Genomic DNA, 26,708 nt, shown 5'->3' on the forward strand with positions numbered 1-26,708 from the left:
GGAGTGTGCTTCATATCGGCCAATATCAATACTTAATGCCGATGTAAAAATTTTGGCCAAGGTTCTGGCCAACAGGTTGGCGAGGTTGTTGCCTAGCCTGATCCACCCTGACCAGGTAGGGTTCATAGCCAATAGGCAAGCTATGGATAACATCCGGAGAACGGTGGACCTTTTGTATGCCGCCCAGACAAGGGCCAGTCAGGTGGTGTTGTTGGGGCTGGATGCCGAAAAGGCTTTTGATAGGGTCCACTGGGGGTTCCTTGATAAAGTCCTGGCCAGGGTGGGGATAGGATCTCAGTACAGAGCCTGGATTGGGTCTTTGTATTCGGCACCGCGTGCGTGTGTGAGGATAAATGGTGGGCACTCGGAGACGTTTATGCTGGGACGAGGTACGCGACAAGGGTGCCCGCTGTCTCCCTTACTTTTTGCGCTGGCAATGGAACCCTTGGCAGAGGCGATTAGGGAGCACCCAGACATAACAGGGGTAAAGGTGGGTGGACAAGAATATAAAGTAGCTTTATTTGCGGATGACGTCCTGTTGTCCCTGACCAACCCCTTAATTTCATTGCCAAATCTAATGAAGGTGATAGGGGAATATGCTGCTATCTCCGGGTATAAACTTAATGCGGGCAAATCTATAGGCATGGCGCTGGGAGTACCCTCAAATATAATGGAATCATTGAAGGCATCCTTTACCTTCAAATGGGAAGAAAGAGCCTTGGGTTATTTGGGGGTCAAGATTTCGCGCAACTTAGATGCTTTGTTTGACGATAATTACCTAGCCCTTAGAAGGGAAATACAGAGGGACCTGGATAGATGGGCATCTATGGGATTATCCTGGTTTGGGCGCATTGCCACGATTAAAATGAATATTTTGCCACGATTGCTGTATCTATTCCAGGTACTGCCTCTGAAGCTGTCCAGGTCCTTCCTGTCCGGGATTCAGGATTCTTTGATCAGGTTCATATGGTGTCACAAGAGACCACGTTTGCCCCGAGCAGTGTTATATAAGAGTAGAAGAGAGGGAGGTCTGGGTGTCCCCAATCTCACCTGGTACTACTGGGCAGCACAAGCCAGAGCGGCAATCGACTGGTTTCGGAAGGAAGAGCATAAAAGATGGGTAGATATTGAGCAAGCCCTGGTTGGATCGCGGGCACTTGGGCAACTCATGTGGTTACCTGGTAGATGTAGAGGAAGGGTGGAAAGATTTCCGCCGACAGTCCAGACTACTTTCTACTACTGGGACTGTATGTTCCCGGAGAGACAGCCGGTTATATCTGGCCTCGCCCCGATTGTGGACAACCACTTATTTGAGCCAGGTATAGGGAATAGTGTCTTTTGTAGATGGGCAGCCTCGGGTTTGGATCTGTTGGGGCAGCTGCACGTGGGAGAGACTGTTTTGCCCTTTGGGAGATTGGTGGAGGATTACGGACTCAGTCTTGCTGACAGATATGCTTACTCGCAGCTCCACCATTTTCTCAAGGGGCCTGTATATGGGGGGTGTTTAAGACGCGATACTCACCCGATGGAGGAGATATGTGTAGATACTAGGCGTACACGGGGATTGATATCTTTTCTTTATGATTATCAAATGAGAGGTGCAAAAACATCTATATTACACAGACAGAGGTGGGAACAAGAGCTAAAACTTACCTTGCCAGAGGCTAGCTGGCGGGCACTTGAGAAACAGATCTGGAAATCTTCAGCGGCGGTGGCTTTGCAAGAAAGCGCCGTTAAGGTGTTCTATAGATGGTACTTGACCCCGGCTAGGCTACATCATATGAGCGCCCAGATATCCCAAAACTGCTGGCGTAATTGTGGGGAGGTGGGAACAGCGGGGCATATTTGGTGGACTTGCCCAAAAGCGCAAGCCTACTGGAGGGGGGTGCGAGCACGTCTTCAGAAATGGACTGGCAGAGCTGTGCAGTGGCATCCCTCGATCTTCCTCTTGGGGGGACGACCAGAGGGCCTTACGTCAGACCAGTGGCTTCTTGTGCGCGCCTCTCTGAATGCTGCCCGGGTGAACTTAGCGCAAAGTTGGAAATCCTCGCTGGTCCCTCCACTGGCGAGATGGATAACTAAGATCAGATACATTTGTGAAATGGAAAGACTTACAGCTCTGAAGAGAAAAATGTTGCCTAGATGGCAGAGAATTTGGGACCCCTTTTTGAATAGGTGTTTGGAATAATGAGACAACGATTGTATAGGACTGCAGACCGGGAGGACATAATGGAGGGGGGGTGGGAGGGGAATGATTGGGTTAGGGGGGGGGGGGTTTAAGAATAATAGACAGGGAAAGTTATTATGTAAAACCAAAAATGTGTGAAGTACATTAAGCTCTAGATAAGCTATTGTTATGTGGTTGGTTGAATTGTTTGGTACACAGTTTCTGTTCGGTAACCTACTTGTATTATGCTGCGATGTGTAATGTGTTTGTTGGAATAACAATATTCAATAAAGACTTCTAAAAATTAAAAAAAAGAAGTGGTCCAGAGGAAGGCGACAAAAATGGTATGGAGTTTGCATCAAAAGATGTATGAGAAGAGACTGGAAGACCTGAATATGTATACCATACAGAAAAGGAGGGATAGGGGAGATATGATATAGACATTTAAATACTTGAAAAGTATTAATATAGAAACAAATCTTTTCCAGAGAAGGGGAAACGTAAAACTAAAGGACATGAATTGAGGTTGTGGGATGGTAGACTTAGGAATAATGTCAGGAAATACTTTTTCACAGAGAGTGGGAAGCTTGCCAGGTGCCCTTGGCCTGGATTGGCCACTGTCGTGGACAGGATGCTGGGCACGATGGACCCTTGGTCTTTTCCCAGTGTGGCATTACTTATGTACTTATGAAGCCTGTAATGCCCTCCCAAGGGGGGTAGTAGAGACAAAAACAATGATAGAATTCAAAATGGTGTGGAATGAACACAGAGGATCTCTAGTTAAAAAATGGATGGTATAAAAAAAAACCCTAAACTTAAATGTCTACATGTGTGTAGATACGTTGAGTGACACTTAGATGGCGACTCCGGCTGTGATGAACTAGGGCTGGTGCAGGGCAGACTTGTATGGTCTGTGTCCCGTATATGGCAGGGCTTCAACAGCAGCTGCAGTGCTGGACTAACTTTTACGGTCTGTGTCCCACAGAGAAGAAAAATAGGCTGGAGTGGGCTTCGACAGCAACTCTAGAAGTTGGAACATAAGGACAGGGCTGTGCAGACTTCTATGGTCTATGTCCCAGAAACTCCAAAGAAAGACCATGATCCAGTATTTTACATCACATTAATTGTTGATTTAATCATGAATTGATAATGAGTGTGAGTTGGGCAGACTAGATGAACCATTCAGGTCTTTATCTGCTGTCACTTACTATGTTACTGCATTTCTGCTAACCCACCTCTGAAAAATATATGGGGGGGGGGTTTAGTCTTAAAATTTCCAATGTGACTTTTCAGTGTTTCTTCCAAGTTTGCATACATGACTACTGCCCTCCAGAGTATAATAAAGGCACCTAGCAGACATATGTTACCACGATCAAACTTCTCTTTCTCATCTTTTTAAGGATGATTTCATAGATAACATATACTGTCACTAGTTTTCTTATGACAGAAAAATTCTGTCCAAAGAAAGGATATAGTGACCTCTGACCACAGTATTCAGCTTTAGGCATATGACAGCCATATTACAGGACTTGGTCCATACTTGTGCTTATTAAAATAAGTCATAGGTATGTGCAATTTTTACCAATCAAATAAAATCCTCTATTTCCCATCTGATTATTTAGGATAGGCTAAGGCTATCCTTATGAGTAGAGCTTCTCTCTTACACAGGATCCACTCTCTACAAACACAGCATTCTCCTACTAATGTGCCATACTTACATATGCCACACCGCTGCCGCTTAGACCTGTATGGATATCAATGTAGGATTCAGGTGTTTCCTCACACAAGCCACAGCCTGACATCAGGGTTTTCAGCACAGCAGCTTCCTGATTGCCAGCATAGGACCCTCGAGCAAAAACCACCGCTCCCGTCTGCACAACACAAGGTAAGTTTGGCATAGCCCGTAGCACTTTGGTCCCAGGAGGAAGGAACTGGGAATACAAAAGATAAAGACACTTAGTGCAGGATATATCACTAGCTCAAAGGAACATCTGTGCTCCTGCTTTGCTTCTTTAATCACACTGCACTCCCTTAGAAAGGCTAGGGTACTACTCTACCTACATTCATAAACCCCAGGCTGAGGAAGGACATCAACCAAGCCTTACTCTTTGAGGAGCACCTAGTTCCAAAAGACACTGGAAACCTCTCTGTGAACAGCTGCATCCCGTTCACCATTAGAAGACTAGATATTGTAAATGGAAGGGAATGTAGGAAGTAAAGCAAAGCTACTTACCAGTAGCAGGTATTCTACAAGGATAGAAGGCAGATACAAACAAACCCAATACCATAAACACACTGGACTACACCCTCCCGGTCTCAGACAGCTTAATTTCCTACTTTACGTAACAAAATTCTGTGTTACCTATTACTATGTAAGCCGCATTGAGCCTGCTTTTACTGTGAAAGTGCGGGATACAAATATAATAAATAAATACATAAATAAATAAATAAATAAAAATTCTGGGAGTCACAATCGACCGAAATCTCACTCACACTTGAAGATCATGCGAAAAATACAGCAAAAAAAATGTTCTACTCAATGTGGAAACTTAAAAGAATCAAACCTTTCTTCCCAAGGGAAGTATTCCGCAGCCTAGTACAATCAATGGTGCTACGCCATCTAGACTACTTCAATGCCATTTATGCTGGATGTAAAGAACAAATCTTTAAGAAGCTTCAAACCACTCAAAATACAGCAGCCAGACTCATATTTTGGGAAGCGAAATACGAAAACTCCAAACCCCTAAGAAAGAAACTACACTGGCTCCCACTAAAAGAACGAATTGCGTTCAAAGTTTGCAACCTGGTCCACAAAATCGTTCACGGGGAAGCCCCCACCTATATGTCAGACCTTATAGACTTGCCTACCAGGAACGCAAAGAGATCAGCACGCACATTCCTCAATCTCCATTACCCTAACTGCAAAGGACTAAAATATAAATCCACATACGCGACCAGGTCCTCATACATCTGCACGCAGCTATGGAACGCACTACCGAAGGCCATAAAAATAACGCAAGACCTAACTATCTTCCGAAGGCTACTGAAAACAGATCTGTTCAAGAAGGCATAAACACCCATCTTAAACACCAAAAAATAAGACTTTACACGACATAGACATAATTGAAATCTTATCACTTGACTGATCAACCTCCTTACCACTAATGAATAAGCATAACCACTTCAATCTCTATGTCGAATATGGTCTCTCCATAGTCGATGACCTAAAGAATGATACAACCCAATTTCGTACTCAGGAACGTTCATGTATTACCATAATTTATTCTTCTAATTTCTTACTCAGGAACTTTCATGTATTACCATAATGTATTCTTCCTTAACATATATATGCACATGATATATATCTATACCATGATCTGTTCACGTATGTTATGTTACATGCATGTTACCATATGTATGCAACTTAACACATTACCATTTGTAATTCTGTTACCCGGAAATGGCAACCGCCATTACGGCAAATGTAAGCCACATTGAGCCTGCAAATTGTTGGGAAAATGTGGGATACAAATGCTACAAATAAATAAATAAATAAAATATATTCTCATATGTGGGTAACGTCAACAACGGAACCAGGTGTGGACACTGCCTTAGTACACTGTCACTTTAAAACTTTTGAGGCAGTGCCGCCATCGCATATGCGCAGGACTAGCAGTATAATACTAAAGCTAAGAAGACAACTCCAAGGGGAAGTGGGCGGGATGTGAGAACACTTGCTACAGGTAAGTAACGTAGCTTTCTCTGAGGACAAGCAGGGAATATTCTCACATGTGGGACTCACTAACTAATAAGCCAGGTAACTAAGTAAAAAGCGAGTCTGGAAGAAAAGGAGGGCCAGAGGGCGGAGTTGATATTCAATTTAAAAAATATTTTACAGGACTGCTTGTCCAAACCGGTTACCTTGCCTAGAATGTTACTCCAGACACCAGTGAGCAGTGAAGGTGTGTATAGAAGACCATGTTGCCACCTTGCAAATTTCTTCAATAGAGGCAGAGTGGAAATGGGCTACTGAAGTCGCCATGGCTCTTACATTGTGAGCGGTGATACGGCCATGAAGGGTCAGCCCAGCCTGAGTATACTTAGACATATCACAAACCACACACAGAGAAGTGAAGTTTTAAATAAGTAAAATCAAAATCTCAATTCACTATAACCATGTTCAGCTCTATCATTACCTAGATTTGCTGTTCACACTCAAATACAAGACAGAATCATAAACCAGGGAGGAAAAAGCCTCAGATAATGTAGATCATTTCAATTAAAAAAAAAATCTTTGAATAAACCTGCTGCAATCACTGGCGTAAAAATCCTCTCCCAATATCAATTGAAAACATTTATCATCACCTTTACTTAATATTTTTATACTTTATTTTATATTTATAATTCTCAAAAACCAGCTACTTAACTCAAGTGCAGCATATCATAGCAGCTATATCATTCACCCTGAAGATGGCCACTATTTCACAGGACCCAGCCACTGCTTAAGAGGGAGAACACTTTTCAGACATGCTCTCTCCCTTATTGTTTCTTCAGCTGAGCAAGTTCAAACATTTGAACGTGCTCAGCTAAAAAAAAACAATAAGTGAGACAATATGTCTGAAAAATGTTCTCCCCCTAAAGCAGCAGATGGGTCCCACAAAAATGGTGGCCAACATCAGGGTGAACAATATAGCTGGTTTTTGAGAATTCTAAGAAAGTATAAATTATAAAAACAAAGCATAAAAATATTAAGTAAAGATAACGATAAATGTTTTTGATTTTTATCAGGAGAGGATTTTTTTATGCCAGTAATTGATGCAGCAGGTTTATTCAATGATTTTTTTTTATTGAAATGACCTGCATTATCTGAGGCTTTTTCCTCCACAATTTATGATTCTATCTTGTATTTGAGTGTGAACAGCAAGTCTAGCTAATGATAGAGTTGAACATGGTTATAGTGAAGTGAGATTTTGATTTTGCTTATACTTAGACATATGACAGCCACTACAGCCATAATACAGGACTTGGTTCATACTTATATTTTTATTTTATTTGTTACATTTGTATCTCACATTTTCCCACTTATTTGCAGGCTCAATGTGGCTTACATGGTACTGTAACGGCGTTTGCCAGTTCCAGTATGAACAAATACAAGGTGATATTATGGTAGAATAAGGTTCAGGTATGATGAGTACTTTGGGGGAATTTATGGGGGAAGAGTTTTGGGTATGTCCATTACGGTCTTTAGTTTTGTTATGTCGCAGATATCCATGTTTTTTAAGTTGGGTTGGTGGGGTATGCCTTTCTGAACAGGTTTGTTTTTAGGGCCTTTCGGAAATGTAAGTGGTCGAGCTTAGTTTTTACTACTTTTGGCAGCTCATTCCATAGTTGTGCGCTTAAATAGGAAAAGCTGGATGTGTAAGTTGATTTGTATTTGAGTCCTTTGCTGCTTGGGTAGTGGAGATTTAGGTATGAACGTGATGATCTTGTAGTGTTTCTAGCTGGCAGGTCAATGAGGTCTGTCATATATCCTGGGGCTTCGCCTTAAATAACTTTGTGAACTATTGTGCAGATTTTGAAAGCACTACGTTCTTTGATTGGGAGCCAGTGCAGTTTTTGTCGGAGGGGTTTGGCGCTATCAAAATGCGTTTTTCCAAATATAAGCCTGGCTGCTGTGTTTTGTGCGGTCTGAAGTTTCTTTATGATTTGTTCTTTGCATCCCTCATAGATTCCATTGCAGTAATCTGCGTGGTTTAATACCATTGATTGTATCAAGTTGCGAAATACTTCTCTTGGGAGGAATGGTTTCACGCGTTTGAGTTTCCACATTGAGTGAAACATTTTCTTTATGGTGGATTTCGCTTGGTTCTCTAGTGAGAGGTTCCGGTCGATTGTTACTCCGAGAATTTTCAGGCTGTCTGAGATAGGGAGGGTGTAATCTGGGATGTTGATGTTTGTGGGTTTGTATGTATTGTATTGGGATGAGATATTGAGACAATGTGTTTTTTTCTGTGTTGAGTTTTAGTTGGAATGCATTTGCCCATGAGTTCATGATGTTTAAACTGAGGTTGATTTCTGCCAGATCGTGTTTGTAGGGGATGTATATTGTAACGTCATCAGCGTAGATGAATGGGTTAAGGTCTTGGATGGATAAGGCCTTGGCTAGTGGGGTCATCATGATGTTGAAGAGGATCGGTGATAGTGATGATCCTTGTGGTACTCCGCAGTCTGGTTTCCAAGGTGATGATATGTTTTTAATTGATTTCACTTGGTATGTTCTGGTGGTTAGGAAACCTTTGATCCATTTGAGAGGGTTTCCTTCAATTCCGAAGTACTCTAGGAGTCTTAGTAGTATGTTATGGTTGACCATGTCGAACGCGCTGGACATGTCAAACTGGAGGAGAAAAATACTTTTTCCATTGCTATTTCCAGCTTGAATTTAGTTAGGAGTGTAAGTAGTACTGTTTCGGTACTGTGTAGGGGGTGAAATCCTGATTGTGAGTCGTGTAGTATTGTGAATTTGTTTATGTAGTCATTAAGTTGTTTGGTTACCAAGTCTTCCATTAGTTTGACTACCAATGGGATAGATGCTACTGGGCGGTAGTATGTCATTTGTTTTTTTCTTGGCGTCTTTTGGTATTGGGGTGAGTAGGATGTTGCCTTTTTCTTTACGGAAGATGCCTTGTTGGAGAATGAAGTTTCGGTGGGATGTGAGGTCTGTTATGAAGCGGTGGGAGGCAGATTTTATTAGGTAGCTGGGGCGGGTGTCCAATTGACAGTGACGGAGTACCTATTAATCGCCTGGGTAACTGTATCGGCGGTGAGAACAAAATTTGACCAGATTCGGTCCGTTGGGTATTCACCAGGCGTTGGGTCTAGTCCACTGATGAAGTTTTCGATGTCTGTGTTGTCCTGAGGTAGATTTTTGCGTAGGTTTGCAATTTTTTCTTTGAAGTATTTAGCAAGGTTGTCTGCAGATGGGGTGTCAGTGTTGGTTCTGTTGACCGGCGTTGTAGTAGTTTATTCACAAGTTGGTATAGTTTCGTTGTATTTTTGTAATCCGGCCCTATTTTAGTTTTGTAGTATGGCTTTTTGGTCTGTCATATTGCGTATTTGTATTTCCTTTGTATTTGTTTCCATGCGTTGAGTGTGTGTTCGTCTTTTATTTTATTTCCATGCATGTACGAGTCTCCTGGATTGTGTTTTTAATTTTTTCAGTTCTTCACTGAACCAAGGTATCGAGTTGTGCCTGCATGAAGTTCTTGTTTGTAAGGGTGCTAATTCGTCTAATATGTGTCTACATCTGTTGTCCCATTCCGAGAGGTAGTATATGGAGTCCGTTTGTGCTGTCCAATCTTTGTTGTATATCTGTTGCCAAAATGTATCCAAGTCTATTTGGCCTCTCGTGGTGTAGGTTGTATGTTCTTGTATGTGGAGAGAATCCCTTTTTCGCCATTTTAGGGATAGGCTTAGTTTGTAATGGTCGGTCCATGACGTTTCTGTCCAGTTAGTGTCTGTTATTATTAGGTTCTGGTCAATGGACAATTTGTGTGATATGAGGTCGAGTGTGTGCCCTTTCGCATGGGTTGTTTGCATGTGTGGCCATGTAAGATCACACAATTGAAGGAAGTCCTTGCATTCTCGTGCATTGGTAGAGTTTGGGTCTTCTAGGTAAAGGTTAATGTCTCCTAATACTAGTATATTGGAGTTGGATACACAGGTATTTGAAATGAAGTCCATGAAGTATGACTGGCTTTCGTTCCAGTTACATGGTGGTCTGTAGAACAGGACACAGTTCAGGTGGTCGAGCAGGGTTTTATGGTGAATACTGATTGAGGCTATTTCGAGATGGGTTGTTATAGATTCGGCAGTGGTTTCGATGGTGAGATGAGATCGGTATATAAGCGCTATGCCTCCTCCTCTCTTTTCCTTTCTGGTCCAGTGGGTGATTTTGTATCCTGGAGGGCATAGGTTTAGGATGATTGGGTCCCCTTGATCATGGATCCAGGTTTCAGTGATGAAGAGTAGATCAAGTTTTGCGGAGGTGATAGTCTGTTACTACAGATCTGGCATTAACATTGCCTACTTGAATTTTTTGTTATGGGTCTTCTGTGTTCGGTGTTATTTAGATTTTTGTCAGTTGTCATTTCTTATTTTGTGTGGGTTTTATTTGACCTTTCTTTCCCTGTTGTTGAGGTTGTACACATGTTGGTGTTCTTCCTTTGTTTTGGTTGTTGGCAGTTTGATGAGGTGTGGTGTGTCTGGTCAGTCTTTGGTGATTGAGTAGTATGGGTATAATCTTGATGTCTACGAGTGGGGTGGTTAGTGTTGGATGGATCATGGATAAGGAGTAGATTGATAGGAGTAGTTTGATGGTGTTCATTGTAATGTAAATTCACTTGGGCTGCTAGCAGACTGTGTTTGATAGGGTGCGTAGTAGGATTTTTTTCTTTGGGACGGAGTCTTGTGTTCCGGTTTTGTGTGTATTGTGTGTTTTCGGCTTGCCTTTGAGTTGTTGATTTCTATGGTGATTCCAGGTCTTGTGAAATTGTCTCTTTATTATCTGACGTTTCGTTTACTGGTTAAGTGTGGATAATTTACTCACAGTTGGTTAATCAGATGTGTTGCTCCGGGTGCAGAGACACCGTGGTTCATAGAGTTGTGTTGGTGGTTGGGGTAGGGGTATTTATTAATATAGGTATGTGCAATTTTTACCATTCAAATAAAATCCTCTATTTTCCATCTGGTTATTTAGGATAGGCTATCCTTATGAGTACATTTTCTCTCTTATACCAGATACAGTCAACCAGCCAAGTGGAGATAGTACGTTTGGTGATGGCAATCCCTAATCTGTTAGGATCAAGGGATACAAAAATCTGGGAGGACGACTTATGAGGTTTTGTATATTCCAGATAATAAGCTAGGGCATGCTTGCAGTCTAAGGTACACAGTGCTGCTTCTCCAGGATGACAGTGTGGCTTAGGGAAGAGGAGCGAAGGTACTTAACTGAAGCAGGTGTTCTCCAAGAACAGTAGGCTTTGTATTGTCACAAGTGGGTGACATCGACCCATGTCGCCCAGCATGGAATTTACCAATGTTAAATGAGAGCTTTGTGAAGCGCGAGAGACATTCCACCGCGCATGCGTGAGTGCCTTCCTGTCTGCCACAAGAACACTGTCTCCTTAGTTTAATACTATAAGCAAAAAAAAAAGTAAAATTAACAAATCAGACAACTCCAAGGGGAGGTGAGAGGGATTGTGTGAATATAAAGCCCGCTGTCCTCGGAGAACACCTGCTACAGGTAAGCATCACTGTTTTCTCCGAGGACAAGCAAGTTTATTTATTCACACGTGGGGAATCCCTAGCATCCAGGCTCACCAAAAACAACAAAAATTGGTCAACTGGGCCTCACAACGACAAGGACATAACACAGATAAACCTGAAACTATTTACAATCTGAACGAGAGTGCAGCCTGGAACAGAATAAAATGGGCCTAGGAGGGTGGAGTTGGATTCTAGACCCTAAACAGATTCTGCAACACTGCCCAAACCGACTGAAGCGTTGAGTATCCTCCTCAAGGCAATAATATGATGTGAATGTGTGGACTGAAGACCATGCCGCAGCCTTGCAAATTTCTTCAGTGGAGGCTGACCTCAAGTGGGCTACCAACGCAGCCACGGCACTGACATTATGAACCATGATATGACCCTCCAAGGCCAGCCCAGCCTGGGCATAAGTGATGGAAATACAATCTGCCAGCCAATTAGAAATGGTGGTTTCCAGATAGTGACCCCCATCCTGTTGGGATCAAAAGAAACAAAAAGCTGGGCAGACTGTCTGTAGGGCCTTGTCTGATCCATGTAATAGGCCAATGTTCTTTTGCAATCCAAGGTGTGCAAGCTGCTTTCACCAGGAGGGCACGAGATCAGAGAAAGAGCGTTTGCAAGACAATTGACTTGATTAGATGGAACTCCGACACCACTTTTGGTAGGAACTTAGGGTGCATGCGAAGGACTACTCTGTTGTGATGAAACTTAGTATAGGGTGTATCCATCACTAAGGCCTGAAGCTCACTGACCCTACGAGCTAAAGTAACAGCCACCAAGAAAATGACCTTCCATGTCAAGTACTTCAGATGGCAGGAATTCAGTGGCTCAAAAGCAGCTTTCATCAGCTGGATGAGAATGACACTAAGATCCCACAACACAGGCAGATGTTTGACAGGGGGCTTTGACAAAAGTAAACCTCTCAGGAAGCAAACGACTACAGGCTGTCCAGAGATGGGATTACCTTCTACACGGTGATAAGAACTAGTTGCACTAAGGTGAACCTTTAAGGAGTTGGTCTCAAGACCGAGACCAGAATCTGATAAATGTAGAAGGTATTCATGCAGGGTCTGTGTACGGCAAGCAATGGGATCTAGGGCCTTATCATCACACCGGACAGCAAACCTCCTCCATTTAAAAGAATAGCACCTCTTAGTGGAATAGCCGGGTGGAATGTCTGTAGGGCCTAGTCCGCTCCAAGTAAAAGGCCAATGCTCTCTTGCAATCCAGGGTGTGCAAGCTGTTACGCCAGGATGGGCATGAGGTCGGGAAAAGACTGTTGGCAAGACAATCAACTGGTTCAGATGGAACTCCAACACCACCTTCAGCAGGAACTTAAGATGCGTGCAGAGGACTACTCGGTTACGATGAAACTCAGTATAAGATGCATCCACCCTGAAGCTCACTGACCATATGAGCTGAGGTAACAGCCACCAAGAAAATAATGTTCCAGATCAAGTACTTCAGATGGCAGGAATTCAGTGGCTCAAAAGGAGCTTTCATCAGCTGGGTGAGAACGTTGAGATCCCATGACATGTTGATAAGCATTAATTGCACTAAGGTGAACTCTTACGGAGTTGGTCTTGAGACTATGACAAGTGTAGAAGGTACTCAAGCAGGGTCTGTGTAGGATAAGTAAGAGGATCTAAGGTCCTGCTCTCACACCAGATGGTAAACATCCTCCATTTAAGAGTAACACCTATTAGTGGAATCTTTCCTGGAAGCCAGCAAGATCCAAGGAGACACCTTCTGAAAGACCCAAGGAAGCAAATTCTAACATCTCAACATCCAAGCTGTGAGAGCCAGAGACTGGAGGCTGGGATGTAGAAACGACCCCTTGTTCTGAGTGTCGGAAAACACTCCAATCTCCATGGTTCTTCAGGGGATAATTCCAGAAGAAGAGGGAACCAAATCTGCTGCGGACAATAAGGCGCGATCAGAATCATGGTTCCACGATCTTGCATGAATTTCAACAAAAGTTTTCCCCACAAGAGGTATGGGATAATACACATACAGAAGACGTGTCCCCCAACTGAAGAGGAAGGCATCTGATGCTAGTCTTCCATGGGCCTGAAGCCTGGAACAGAATTGAGGGACCTTGTGGTTGATCTGAGTGGCAAAAAGATCCACTGAGGGGGTGGTCCCATGCTCGAAAGATCTTGTGGGCTATGCCCATGTGAAGAGACCACTCGTGTGGTTCCATTATCCTGCTCATCCTGTCAGCCAGGGTGTTGTTTGCGCCCGCCAGATAAGTGGCTCGAAGGAACATGGCATGTTTGTGAGCCCAATGCCACATCTGGATGGCCTCCTGACACAGAAGGCGTGATCCAGTGCCCCCCTGCTTGTTGGTGCAATACACTGAAACCTGATTGTCTGTTTGAACGAGAATAATTTGATGGGACAGTGGATTTCTGAAAGCCTTTATAGAGCGTTCCAGACCGCTCGAAGCTCCAGGAGGTTGATTTGAAGATTCATTTCCTGGAGGGACCAAGTTCCTTAAGTGTGAAGCCCATTCACATGAGCTCCCCATACCAGGAGAGAGGAATCCGTCGTCAGCACCTTTTGTGGCTGAGGAATTTGGAATGGAAGTCTCAGAGTCAAACTGGATCGAATTATCCACCACTAGAGAGAGCAAACAAGCTCTGGGGACACTTGGATGACATCCTCCAGATTCCCCGTGGCTTGATACCACTGAGAAGCCAGGGTCAATTGAGCTTGACTCATGTGAAGACGTGTCATGGGTGTAACATACACTGTGGAAGCCATATGGCCCAACAATCTCAATATCTGCCAAGCTGTGACCTGCCGAGAGGCTCAAACAAGATTGTCTGCTCTAGCTTCTGGGAGGTAAGCTCGAACCTTCTGTGTGCCAAGCAGGGCTCCTAAGAATTCTAATTTCTGGACAGGGAGCAGATGGGACTTGGGATAGTTTAAAATGAACCCCAGTAGTTCAAGCACTCAAATAGTCATCCGCATGAACTCCCGAGCACTGTCTTCTTAGGTGCTCACCAGCCATTCGTCGAGATATGGAAACATATGGACTCCCAGTCTGTGTAACGATGCTGCGACTACCACTAAACAGTGAAGACCCTGGGAGCTGACATGGTACTGAAAGTGATGTGTTCCCAGTCAAAATCAAAGATATTTCTGGTGGGCGGGAAGTATCAGAATGTGAGTATATGCATCCTTTAAGTCCAGAGAGAATAGCCAATCGTTTTTCTGAATCATTGGGAGAAGGGTGCCCAGGGAAACCATCCTGAACTTTTCTCGGACTAGGAATTTGTTCAGGGCCCTTAAATCTAGGATGGGATGCATCCCCTCTGTCTTCTTCTGCACAAGGAAGTACCCTTTGACCGTGGGTTCGACTGCATGGGCCATCAGAAGGGCGGAGAGTTCCTCAGTACCTGCTCGTGCTGAGAGCTGAAGGAATGAGCTCTCAGTGGGCAATTTGGAGGTCTGGAATGCCATCTGAGGGTGTATCCGAGACTAACTGAAGAACCCACTGGTCACAGGTTATAAGAGGCCACCCTCTGATGAAAACATTTTAACCTCCCTCCGACCGGCAAGTCGTTCGGAATGGACACTCTTACTACAGCTATGAACTGCTGAAGCCAATCAAAAATTCATCCTTTGCTCTGGGGAGCAGCAGAGGCCTTAGGCGCACACTGTTAATGAGAACAAGCAAGCTGGGGCTGAGCCTGAACAGGCTGACGAGCCGAAGAAGTGTACCTATGCCTAGAGTAATAGTAGGGAGCACCCCCAAAAAAACCTCCTAGATGAGCAGGTGGATTCAGAAGGTGCCCAGCGGGAGAGAGAAGAGATTGTATCAGTGTATTTCTTGATTTGGTCAGCAACCTCCTCAACTTTCTCTTCAAAACGGTTATCCCCCTGGCATGGGGCATCCACCAACCTCTGCTGAACAGAACATTCCAAGTCAGAAACACACAGCCATGAGAGTCTGTGTATTGCTATACTCTAAGCAGAGATCTTGGATGCCACATCAAAATTGTCGTAAGTGCCGCTGGCCACACGCCTTCTGCTGCTTGACCAACTGGCGAAAAGGCTCGGCCTGCTCCGGAAGGAGAGTATTGACCAAGTCTGACAGCTGTCTCACAAGTAAATACTCGTGAAGAGTTGGAATGACTGAATATTGGAGATCAGCATTGAGGTCTGGACATCTTCCTCCTAAAAGAATCCAGGGTTCTAGCTTCTCTGCCTGGGGGAGCTGAGGCATATTCCCTATTACTCCAGGCTCTTTTAAGAGCAGATTCCACCACCATGGAGTTAGACAAAAATGTTGAAGAATTCAGTATTGATGCAAGATATATATTACTAATCTTACTAACATGAGGAAAAGACCTCAATACATCCGAACGCCAACTTAAGTTCTAGCATCTTTCACTGGGGTTGTGGTGATCATCATTGGTCTTAAAACCTTGTAGTATATTTTTTCAATTTTTTGAATCCATTTTTATTTAAATTTTAGTTCTTAGTTTAAAACATATATTTGTTTTTTGTATATTTGTTTCAGTTTCTTACTGCAAATAACTTTTATTCATTGTTTATTCCAAAAACACTTATGTTAGTCTTATTTCTAAAAGAAAAAAAGTCAAGCACTTAGCTAACCCCCGACAGTGGTCAGCTCCATTTCACTTCTTCAGCTTCCTCAGGGGCTGTACTTCGACATTTACTGATTCCCAAGGATGGTGTCATTCATTTCAAAGTACACCTATAAAATATATAAGCATCTTACATTTAATAGAGAAGACTGTATGAAATGGCTTGTATAAAATGTTAGGAGATCAGTACAGAGAGGGTCCAAAGTAAAGTCCAAAATACCACAAGGGCACCAGGAGCCTTCAGAAATGGGACACAGTTCTTTATTAATAAAAAAGACCCGACACGGGCTGTGTTTCAGAACACAGCGCCTGCGTCAGGGGTCTGGTGTGTTCAAAGACCAAGGCTTCTTTCCTACTAAATAGGATAGTGATCCATACGATTCAAAAAAAAGTATACTCGATGTGTCAGGAAAGTCCAGTCCCTTCGTCTCTTAATCAGAAAGCAAAACCAGTAAATATACGAATGCCAGCCCAAAGATCTCAAATATAATTAAAAATCAATGGCATATTATGAAAGCTAGTGACACATTTAAAGATGCTTCTCTACGCATTTCATATTCACGAGGAAGAAACTTAAAAGAAATTTTAATCCCTCAAATTTGAAAACTACATCTACACAAATCATGAATTCCTTACATGGTCATTACAAATGTGGCAAGTATAAAAATTGCGAAGTAACCTTGCAATTGACATCTTTTATAAATCCTCATGATAATAAAAAATATCAGCTAACACATTTCAGCAATTGTGATAGCAATAGATGAGACACACACTGTCTCATCCTCTCATCCCTACACAGCGCGGATAACCCCACAATTATCAACACCCCAGATTACACCCTCCCTATCTCAGACAGCCTGAAAATCCTCGGCATTACAATGGACCACAACTTAACACTAGAGAGCCAAGTGACATCCACAACAAAGAAAATGTTCCACTCAATGTGGAAACTCAAACGCGTGAAACAATTCTTCCCGAGGGGAACATTTCGCAACCTGATACAATCAATGGTACTAAGCCATGTAGACTACTGCAATGGAATTTATGAGGGATGCAAAGAACAAACCTTAAAGAAACTTCAGGCCGCTCAAAACACGGCAGCTAGGCTTATCTTCGGAAAAACGCAATTTGAAAGTGCAAAACCCCTTCGCGAAAAACTATACTGGCTCCCAATCAAAGAATGCATTGCTTTCAAAATCTGCACTCTGGTTCACAAAATTATCTACGGTGAAGCTCCGGGATACATGACAGACTTGATCGACCTACCAACTAGAAACACATCCGAATCAACACGAACATACCTAAATCTGCACTACCCAAGCTGCAAAGGACTCAAATACAAATCAACTTACATGTCCAGTTTTTCCTACATAAGCACACAACTGTGAAATGCATTACCAAAAGCCTTGAAAACTACAAATGACCACCAAAACTTCTGGAAAATACTAAAAACTAACCTGTTTAAAAAGGCATGCCCTACCGATCCAACATAAGGGAAAATTAGGTTCTTACCTTGGTAATTTTCTTTCCTTTAGTCATAGCAGATGAAGCCATTACGTATGGATTGTGTCCATCAACCAGCAGGGGGAGATAGAGAGCACTCAAATTTCATAGTGCCACATGGGCAGCTAGCTCCACTGCCTCTTCAGTATTTGAAGCCTCCAAAGCAGTATAACAAAACGCAATGGGAATAACATGAACTTTCCTCAAAGCGAACGATGGCCCCATAACAAGGGCATGAACTCAAAAGGAGGGAATGAACACATCCTCCTGGAGGGAATAAACTCGTCCTCCTCTTTGTATTTATGGAGGGAATACACACATCCTGCTGGAGGGAATGAACTCAACCTCCTACACATGAACTGGAGGGAATGAACTCATCCTCCTATAAGTGAACAAGAATCCTGAAGACTGTTTTCCAACTTTCTCCCAAGGAAGGATTAGAACTTCAGGAAACAAGAACAGAACCTGAAACAGATTCACATCATACAGACAATCATACAGGGAGGGCTCATGGCTTCATCTGCTATGACAAAAGGAAAGAAAATTACCAAGGTAAGAACCTAATTTTCCCTTCCTTGTCATCAAGCAGATGAAGCCATTACGTATGGGATGTATCAAAGCAATCCCTATATAGGGTGGGAACAAGTCACACCACGAGCTAGCATTTGTGCACCAAAACGCGCATCCCTCCTAGCAGCCACATCCAGCCTGTAATGTCAGGCAAATGAGAGCTTCGAAGCCCATGTTGCTGCACTGCAAATCTCATGAAGAGAGAGTGCTCCAGTTTCAGCCCAAGAGGAAGAAATCGCTCTTGTAGAATGTGCCTTAAAGGCTACAGGCGGAGGCCGGCCGGCAAGCAGATAAGCTGAAAAGATAGCTTCTTTGAGCCAGCGGACAATAGTGGCTTTAGACGCTGGAGACCCTCTGCAAGAACCTGATATTAAAACAAACAAATGATCAGAGGTCCTGAAAGAATTAGTAACTCGCAGATACTGCAACAGAGTCCTGCGCACATCCAACAGGTGCAACTGCCCAAAGGATTCTAGAAACTCCTCCTTAACAAAAGAGGGTAGAAAAATAGGCTGGTTTAGGTGAAACGCTGAAACCACCTTAGGCATGAAGGAAGGCACGGTACGAACCGTGACCCCGGACTCTGAAAATTGCAGAAATGGGTCTTGACAGGACAGCGCCTGGAGCTCTGACACCCGTCTCGCCGAAGTAATGGCCACCAGAAAAATGGCCTGTAGTGTCAAATCTTTCTCTGAAGCTCGCCGTAGCGGCTCAAAGGATAACCCTGCAGAGCCTTCAAAACTAGCCCCAGGTTCCAAGCTGGACAAGGTGCCCGCACAGGAGGACGGAGCCGAAGCACCCCTCTAAGAAACCGTGCCACATCTGGATAAGCAGCTAAAGACACGCCTGCAACCTTACCATGAAGGGAGGCCAATGCTGCCACTTGCACCCACAGGGAATTATAGGCCAAGTCTTTTTGTACACCATCCTGCAAAAAGTATAGAATCGGCGAGACAGGAGCCCGCATGGGTGTGATCGCTTTTGAAACACACCAAGCCTCAAACTGGCACCAGATCCTAGCATAAGCCAAGGAAGTGGAACGCTTGCGGGCCTGCAGGAGAGTGGAAATAACATTATTGGAATAGCCTTTGCCTCTCAATTGCGCCCTCTCAATAGCCATGCCATAAGACCAAAACGGCAGGCGTCCTCCATGGCCACCAGTCCCTGCGACAACAGGTTCGGTACCAGAGATAAAGGAAGGGAAGCCTCCACTAGCATCTGTCGGCGGTCCGCATACCAAGGCCCCCCTGGGCCAATCCGGGGCGATGAGAACCACTTCTCCTGGGTGAATCCGAATCCGCAGGAGCACACGCCCTATCAAGGGCCACGGAAGGAACACATACCAGAGGCCAGGGTTGCGCCAAGGCATCCAACCCGGCTGAGCGAGGATCTCTCCGTCTGCTGAAAAGCACGGGACTTTGGCATTTGAGCTTGTCGCCATAAGATCCATTAAGGGCTTACCCCATTTGGCACATATCTGCAGGAATACTTCGTCTGCCAGTTCCCATTCCGCTGGATCGATTTGATGCCTGCTTAGATAATCGGCTTGCACGTTGCTCTGACCTGCAATGTGAGCTGCCGACAGAAACTGTAGATGCAGCTCGGCCCAGTGGCAAATCTGTTCGGCCTGCGCGGCCAGCGCTCTGCACCGAGTGCAGCCTTGCCGGTTTATGTAGGCCACTGTTGTTGTGTTGTCCGACATCACTCTGACAGCCAATCCTTCCAGGGTCACTCGAAAGGCCAGAAGCGCCTGAAACACCGTTTTCAACTCTAGGCGATTGATGGACCACTCCGACTCGTCGGGTGTCCAAAGACCCTGGGCATGCTTCCCCTTGCAATGTGCGCCCCAGCCCTTCAGGCTGGCATCTGTCACCACTAGGCAGCAATCGGGGAGCGCCAGCGGCATTCCTCGCTGTAACATGCTGTCTGAGAGCCACCACTCCATGTTGAGTTGGGCCGCAGGGAGCAAAGAGAGTCTGCATTGATAATCCTGAGATACTGGAGACCATCGTTGAAGCAGGGAATACTGCGAACTTTTGCAGAAATAAATAGACCTCGTGCAACACAAAGTTATAAAAATTAACAAGAACAGCAGGCAGTCTGTTGGAAGAGTGTAACCTGTATCGATGGCGGCAAGAACCGAGCATAAAGACAAGGCTAGAGGGAAGGTGGTCTCTTCGACGTGGGTGGTGGTGATCACAAGAGAAATGTCGGTGGTGATGGAGGAGCTATTGGAACGCCGCTTTGCCCCGCTGGACTCAAAACTAGAGCGGATGCAATCGCAGCTAACAGAGCTAGCTAAAGATTGCGTGTCCTATCAACAACGTACCAGCGATGTGGAGGACCAGGTTACCGCGGTAGAATCCAAGCAGGAATCCATGCTTTAAAAGATCACCATGTTAGAAACTAAAGTAGAAGATCTTGAAAACAGGTCGCGAAGAACCAACCTGCGATTGGTGGGGTTGCCAGAAAATATTCCGGAGAAAGACCTGGTGAGCTTCCTAGAGACCTGGATCACTAAAGAATTACAGCTGGGAACTAGCTTTGGGCCTATTCGAGTGGAGCGAGCTCACAGAATCGGTGCTGGACAAAATCGACATGCTAGACCTAAACCCAGAGTAGTGATTCTCAGGCTCTTGAATTTTCAGCATAAGCAGGCGATTTTGCAAGCACTACATGCTGGGAAGTCCCTTACATACGATAACGCTAAAATCTTATGCTTCCAAGATTACTCGGCTGGGGTGGCGATGCAAAGAAGCGCTTTTGCACCAGTGTGTACAAAGCTATTTGAGGCGAAGATAAAATTTGTTTTAATATACCCAGCCATCCTACGAGTTACATACAAGGGAGCAGTACAAACATTTAATGTGGTGGAGAAAGCACAGGACTTTTTGGCAAGGCTGGGTGAATGAGAGGGAGAAGGAATCACCCAGTGAAAATGAGGGCCATATTTTCGGGAAGCAGAGGCTCTAATAGCAAGACAAAATGGACTGGGGAACTTCTTTTGTTTGTGTAAGCGCGATCGCTGGCAAGTGAGGTGAAGTACTAATCACAAATTGCCCAGAGGAGCTTCTATTACCGGGAGTAAGGAGCCTAAGGATTGCCGTTACAAACAGGAGGAAAGAAGTACTGATCAGGCTCAAACTGTGAACTTGGTGTTAGCGTAAGATTAAATGTGAGTCACAAAGAAAGACGTTGGAGAGGGCGGGGGGGGGGGGGGGGAGACCCTCGCCCTCTATCATTATCATATACTATCTTTTTCTTTTTGTATCTCCTCCGGCTATAAGCTCAAGCGGCTGAGAGGGTAGATCTGGATGCTTGTGGGTAAGTGTTGGGAAAGGGGGTTTTACTTAGGAAGCTGAATAGGAGAGACGGGGGGGGAGGTGTGGGGAGTGACCGCTCTAAGGTAAGGGCAGGGGGAGGAACAAGGTAATGGGGGGATGGGGGAGATAGGGAAGGGAGAGGTCATGGGGAGGGGATAGGGAGGGATCAGGGGGAAGGGGGGGGGAAGAGGGCAGAGAGTGAAAAGGAGAGGTAACGAGAACCAGATAGGGAATTCAAAGAGATCTCTGTGGATGATTTTGGGAGAGATACCGACTTGGAGGGGTGTAGAGTTGAAGGTCTTTCGAGCAGATGGGGTGGGCTGGGATGTCCTCTAGTTTGGTGTTTAGTAACTATCGTAAGGGTAAAACCAAGATAATCGGGGGGACATGGTGAACTTGGTATCATAGAATGTGGTGGGGGGGCATCAACTCGCCCATAAAAAGATCAAAAACTCTGCACCATTTACAAAAACACAGAATTGATATAGCCTTACTACAAGAAACACACTTGAATGCTCAAGAACATGGTAAACAGCAAACGTGGTGGGTTGGCTCCTGTGTGGCAGCGGCATCCCAAGGGAAAAAAGGAGGGGTGGCTATATTGCTTAGGAAAGGGGTAGTGGATAAAGTACAGACTTTAGCAGTAGATCCAGCTGGGAGGTATGTACTAATAGAAATAACTATTCAACGCCGGACCTATCTGATATGTAATCTCTATGCGCCGAATCAATATGATAGGAAATTCTATAGCTCCCTCGTTAATCTTTTAATGCAATATAAACATAGATCATGGTTGATGGGGGGAGATTTTAATGCTGTTTGGGATCCTGTGATGGATAGATCCTCCCGGGGGCGTCGTCATCTTACCATCTTAATAAGGGTCTGCTCCTTCTCAGTAGAGTGTTTGATCTGGTTGATGCATGGCGGGAGCTACATCCTATGGAGCGAGATTATACCCATCTTTCACGGGGACAATCTATTCAAGCCGATTGATTACATTTTAATGTCCAGGGGGGATTTCGGAACGGTAAGACAGGCAGAAATAGGCCCTTATGTCATCTCAGATCACGCCTGGGTGAAGCTGGAGTGGTCAGTAGGAGGCTCATTGCCCCAGGGGGGGGGGGGGGTCAATGGAGGTTCCTGTTAGAATTGTACAAGGACCCGGGATTTCAGGACCGCCTATTAACAAGTTGGAAGGCATACAAAACCCACAATGCACTCCATGAGGCAGATCCGATAATATATTGGGAGGCAGCAAAGACGGTTTTGAGAGAGGAGATTATAAGTTACTCTCACCACGTGCGGAAGATGAGAGACAGGGAAATTTTGAGGCTTAGTTCACAAATTTGTAGGGTCAAGCGTCAATGGGGAGCACGTCCATTGCGGGAACGGCGGCAGCAACTCCTCGATCTGCAGACAGCGTTGAATTCTCTTGTCCACCAGAGAACTCTCAAATCATAGGTGTATTACAAATATATGTTATATCGCTATAGCAATAAAACAGGGAGATTGCTGGCCCGATTGGTTCGCCTGAGGGGGGCCCCCAAAAGGTCTTGTCCCTTCGGAGAGAAGGGGGGAGTAGAGTCCATGCGGATGAGGCTATAAGGGTCATATTTTATAATTACTATCAGCGACTTTACGCGTCGCCACAAGAGGAGGGACTGCCCGGATCTTTATATTTGGAAAGTTTGACTCTGCCTTCAATTACTCCAGCTGAGCGTGAGATGTTAAACGAGCCTGTGCTGAAGGATGAGGTGGCTTTAGCTATTGCTCGTAGCCCTCTGCTAAAGGCCCCTGGGCCAGATGGTTACAGGGCAGACTTTTATAAGTTTATGGGGAATGAAGTAGTACCCCCCCTCACCCGTTTGTTCAATAAGATCGTAGAGGTAGAAGCCTTACCACCATCCTTAGATATAGCTAATATCATTGTCTTGTCCAAGCCTGGTCGGGACCCTACGTTTCCGGAATTGTATCGTCCAATCTCACTTCTGAATTATGAAACCAAGTTATTGGCAAAAATCATGGCAAATCGATTGGCGCGAGTTTTGCCCAGGATTATTCATGAAGCGCAGGTGGGTTTTGTGCAGGGGTGTTCAGTGGCCAAGAGTATTCGTAAAATACTTACGACATTGGAATATAGGCGCCAGAAAGAGATACACTCCATCCTTGTTAGTTTTGACGCAGAAAAAGCTTTCGATAGGGTGCACTGGGATTTTATCTTTGCATTGTTGCAAACTTATGGGTTTACCGGACACTTCATCTTAGTAATAAAGGCATTGTACTCGTCGCCTAAGGCACGTGTATTAGTGAATGGACATATCTCCCAAGAATTTGAGGTGCACAGGGGCACTAGACGGGGTGTCCCTTGTCACCTCTCCTGTTTGTGTTGACATTGGATCCTTTTATTAGGGACATTATGGCGAATCCTGAGATTAAGGGCATTCAGGTGGGTTCTTGCTGTTTCAAAGTGGCAGAGTTTGCAGATGACCTCTTGGTTCATCTAGCAGAGCCGAAGCGGTCTCTAGCAGCATTGATGGAGTCCTTCCAAGAGTATGGGGACTATACTGGATTTCGTATTAATGTTGGCAAATCGGAAGCTTTACCTTCCTCGCTGCACCTTCAGAGGGATTGGGAGGGAGAGTTCCCTTTAAAGTGGGCGGGGAACTCCTTTAGGTGTTTAGGTCTACGCTTGGCGATGGATGTGGCATCCCTGTACCGGCTCAATATGGGAATGCTCATGGACACCAAAAGATGCTTAGAGGCGTGGAAAGATCTTCCTCTATCCCTGTTAGGGCGAGTGAATCTCAAAGATGGTTCAATTCCCGCGTTGGCTATACGTTCTTCAATCACTACTACTACTACTTATCATTTCTAAAGCGCTACTAGACGTATGCAGCACTGTAATCACTACCGATTAAAATAACAAAAAGAGACATGAGGTGCTTCTATCGGCTCTTTAGTAGTTTTTTTTTGGGAGGGGGGAAAAAACCAAAGTTGTGCCTTTCAGTCCTAATGGGGGATTGGAGCAGGGGGGGCATGGGTCTCCCTAATTTGCAACAATACAATCAGGCTTGTTTACTACGTCATTTGGGAGATTGGTGTGGACAGACACAGACTTTTACACCCACAGAACTAGAAAGTGAATATTTTGCACCATACAAATTTCTTTCACTGCTCCACCTGTCTAAGAAACAGACACCTCTTCATTTGAAGGGCAGTTTGTTACTACGACCGTTGCAGGAGATGTGGTGCTTCCTAGTGGAGCAACTGGGAGCTAATCTGGCGGTGTCGGATGTACTCACTCTTAGAGGTAATGAGTTTTTTCAACCGGGCATGGATAATCCAATCTTCACAGAGTGAGAAAGGAGGGGAATTCATAAACTGGAACAGGTCTTGGAGAGAGGAGGGTTGATTCCCTTTGAAAGGCTGCAGGAACGGGTGGGATCTCAATGGGGTAATCGGTTTGCCTATGCGCAACTCAAACACTACATCTCATCCTTAGATAAGACACAGTTGGCACTGCAGTTAGGCACTAAACTCTGAGAGTACTTTCAGGAGATTGAGCTTAGAGGCTTCTCGGTGTCGAGTCTTCGGAAGAGCTTGTTGAGGGACGCTCCAGAAAGAGACTTTACCTGGTTAAGGACGCGGTGAGAAGAGGATTTGGGAGGGCCATTGAGGGATTGGGATGTCGCTGCCACATTGCGGGGGATCCTATCACTCACTACAGAGGCGAGGCTTTGAGAATGTGGATTTAGAGTAATTTTGCGCGCCTATTGGACTAAAGTGAATATCGCATATGTGGTGGGCAATGGGGAGTCAGTCTGCCCTAAATGCAATCATCAGAGACATACGTATTTTCAAGCCTTTTGGCTTTGCCCTGGGATCAAACTCTTTTGGGAGAAGGTTAAGGGCTTTTTAATGCAAATGTTGGGTTGCCGCCTTCATGGGACAGCAGAACAATTTTTACTAGACAAGCCTGGGGCATTTCATCCCATGGGTAAATATAACACTCTGCTTTGTCGGAAGTTTGTCTTGGTTGCTAAAAAAGTAATCTTGCAATATTGGACATCGGCAGAGTTCTCAGCTTATTGGAATTGGCGGAATCAGGTTCATCTTTTGACCACCTGGGAGGCTAGGGAAGCAAGTGGGTCCCACAAACGCAAACAATTTTTATAAAGCTTTGGAATCCCTACTTGCAACGGTTGAGTCTGCATAGCCGCAGTCTCCTTATTAATAACCTATAATTCTAGGTCAACACTCACAAACCTTCCGAGTCGGTAGTTGGATTAGGAGATGGAAGGGATGGGTAGGAAGGGGGAATTGGGATACAAGGCATTGAAAATGACATCTTTGTCGCTTTGCAGTAGCATGGGTTAGCGATAAAGACTTCGGTTGTACATTGGAAGGGACACAAGAGTCAGGTTCCTTCGAGATATGGGAGTTATATGCTTTTGGAGGGTAGTTATCAGTAAGCAGGCAGGTTAAAGGGGGAGGGGGTGGGTTGGAGATTGCTCACTATTAGGATTGGGGGAGAGGAAGAGGATGGGACGTTGGATAGGATAATTGGTAATGGTGGGCAAATGGTCTGTCTTTATTATGTTGGCATATTTAACGGGTAGGGTTCTGAGTTTATTGACATTGTGCTTTGATGTACCATCAACAGAATGTTGGAATATATGGTTTATCGGGCGGGGGGTTGGGTTAGGTGGGGAGAAAGATTAGAAGTTCAATGATGAGGTTAAAACCTGCTTATGCTCAGTTTGATGTTTATTGTTTCCAATTCAGTGTATATTGAACTTTATGGATGCTTTCATTGCTAAATCATCAATAAAATTGTTGAAACATAAAACAATCTAAGTAAAATCTGCAAATTTAACAATTGCCTCTTTTTCTTATCCAGCTTAATTATGTTTTTGCAGTTAGTGCTGCAAATGATAACTGAATATATATCTTGCAGGACTCAAATACAATTGAAATTAAATCTGCAATTCAGTAATTGCCATTTTTAATAATTGCAGTAAATACTCCATAAACCAATTAAATAGGCATTATGCAGGATTAAAACAATTTTAAATAAAATCTGCAAATTCAACAATTGCCTCTTTTTCTTATCCAGTTTAACAATTAAATTAACTCGATGTAGTCTTTCTTCTGAAGATTTTACATTTAGGAAATCTAACCAAGTAGTAAATTTGTTGT

General features: G+C 44.4%; 1 protein-coding gene across 1 annotated transcript in view; it reads right to left on the reverse strand.

The window, feature by feature from the left end:
* The window catches only part of PYCR3 (pyrroline-5-carboxylate reductase 3), a 128,679-nt gene that overhangs the window by 77,776 nt on the left and 24,195 nt on the right, over positions 1-26,708 (reverse strand). Inside the window, exon 4 of the mRNA XM_030219923.1 lies at positions 3,886-4,098. Coding sequence (XP_030075783.1) covers positions 3,886-4,098 — 213 coding nt within the window. The remainder of the gene's footprint in view (positions 1-3,885; positions 4,099-26,708) is intronic.

The sequence above is a fragment of the Microcaecilia unicolor genome, chromosome 1 (genome assembly GCF_901765095.1).
Source record: "Microcaecilia unicolor chromosome 1, aMicUni1.1, whole genome shotgun sequence".
Taxonomy (NCBI): Eukaryota; Metazoa; Chordata; class Amphibia; order Gymnophiona; family Siphonopidae; genus Microcaecilia; species Microcaecilia unicolor.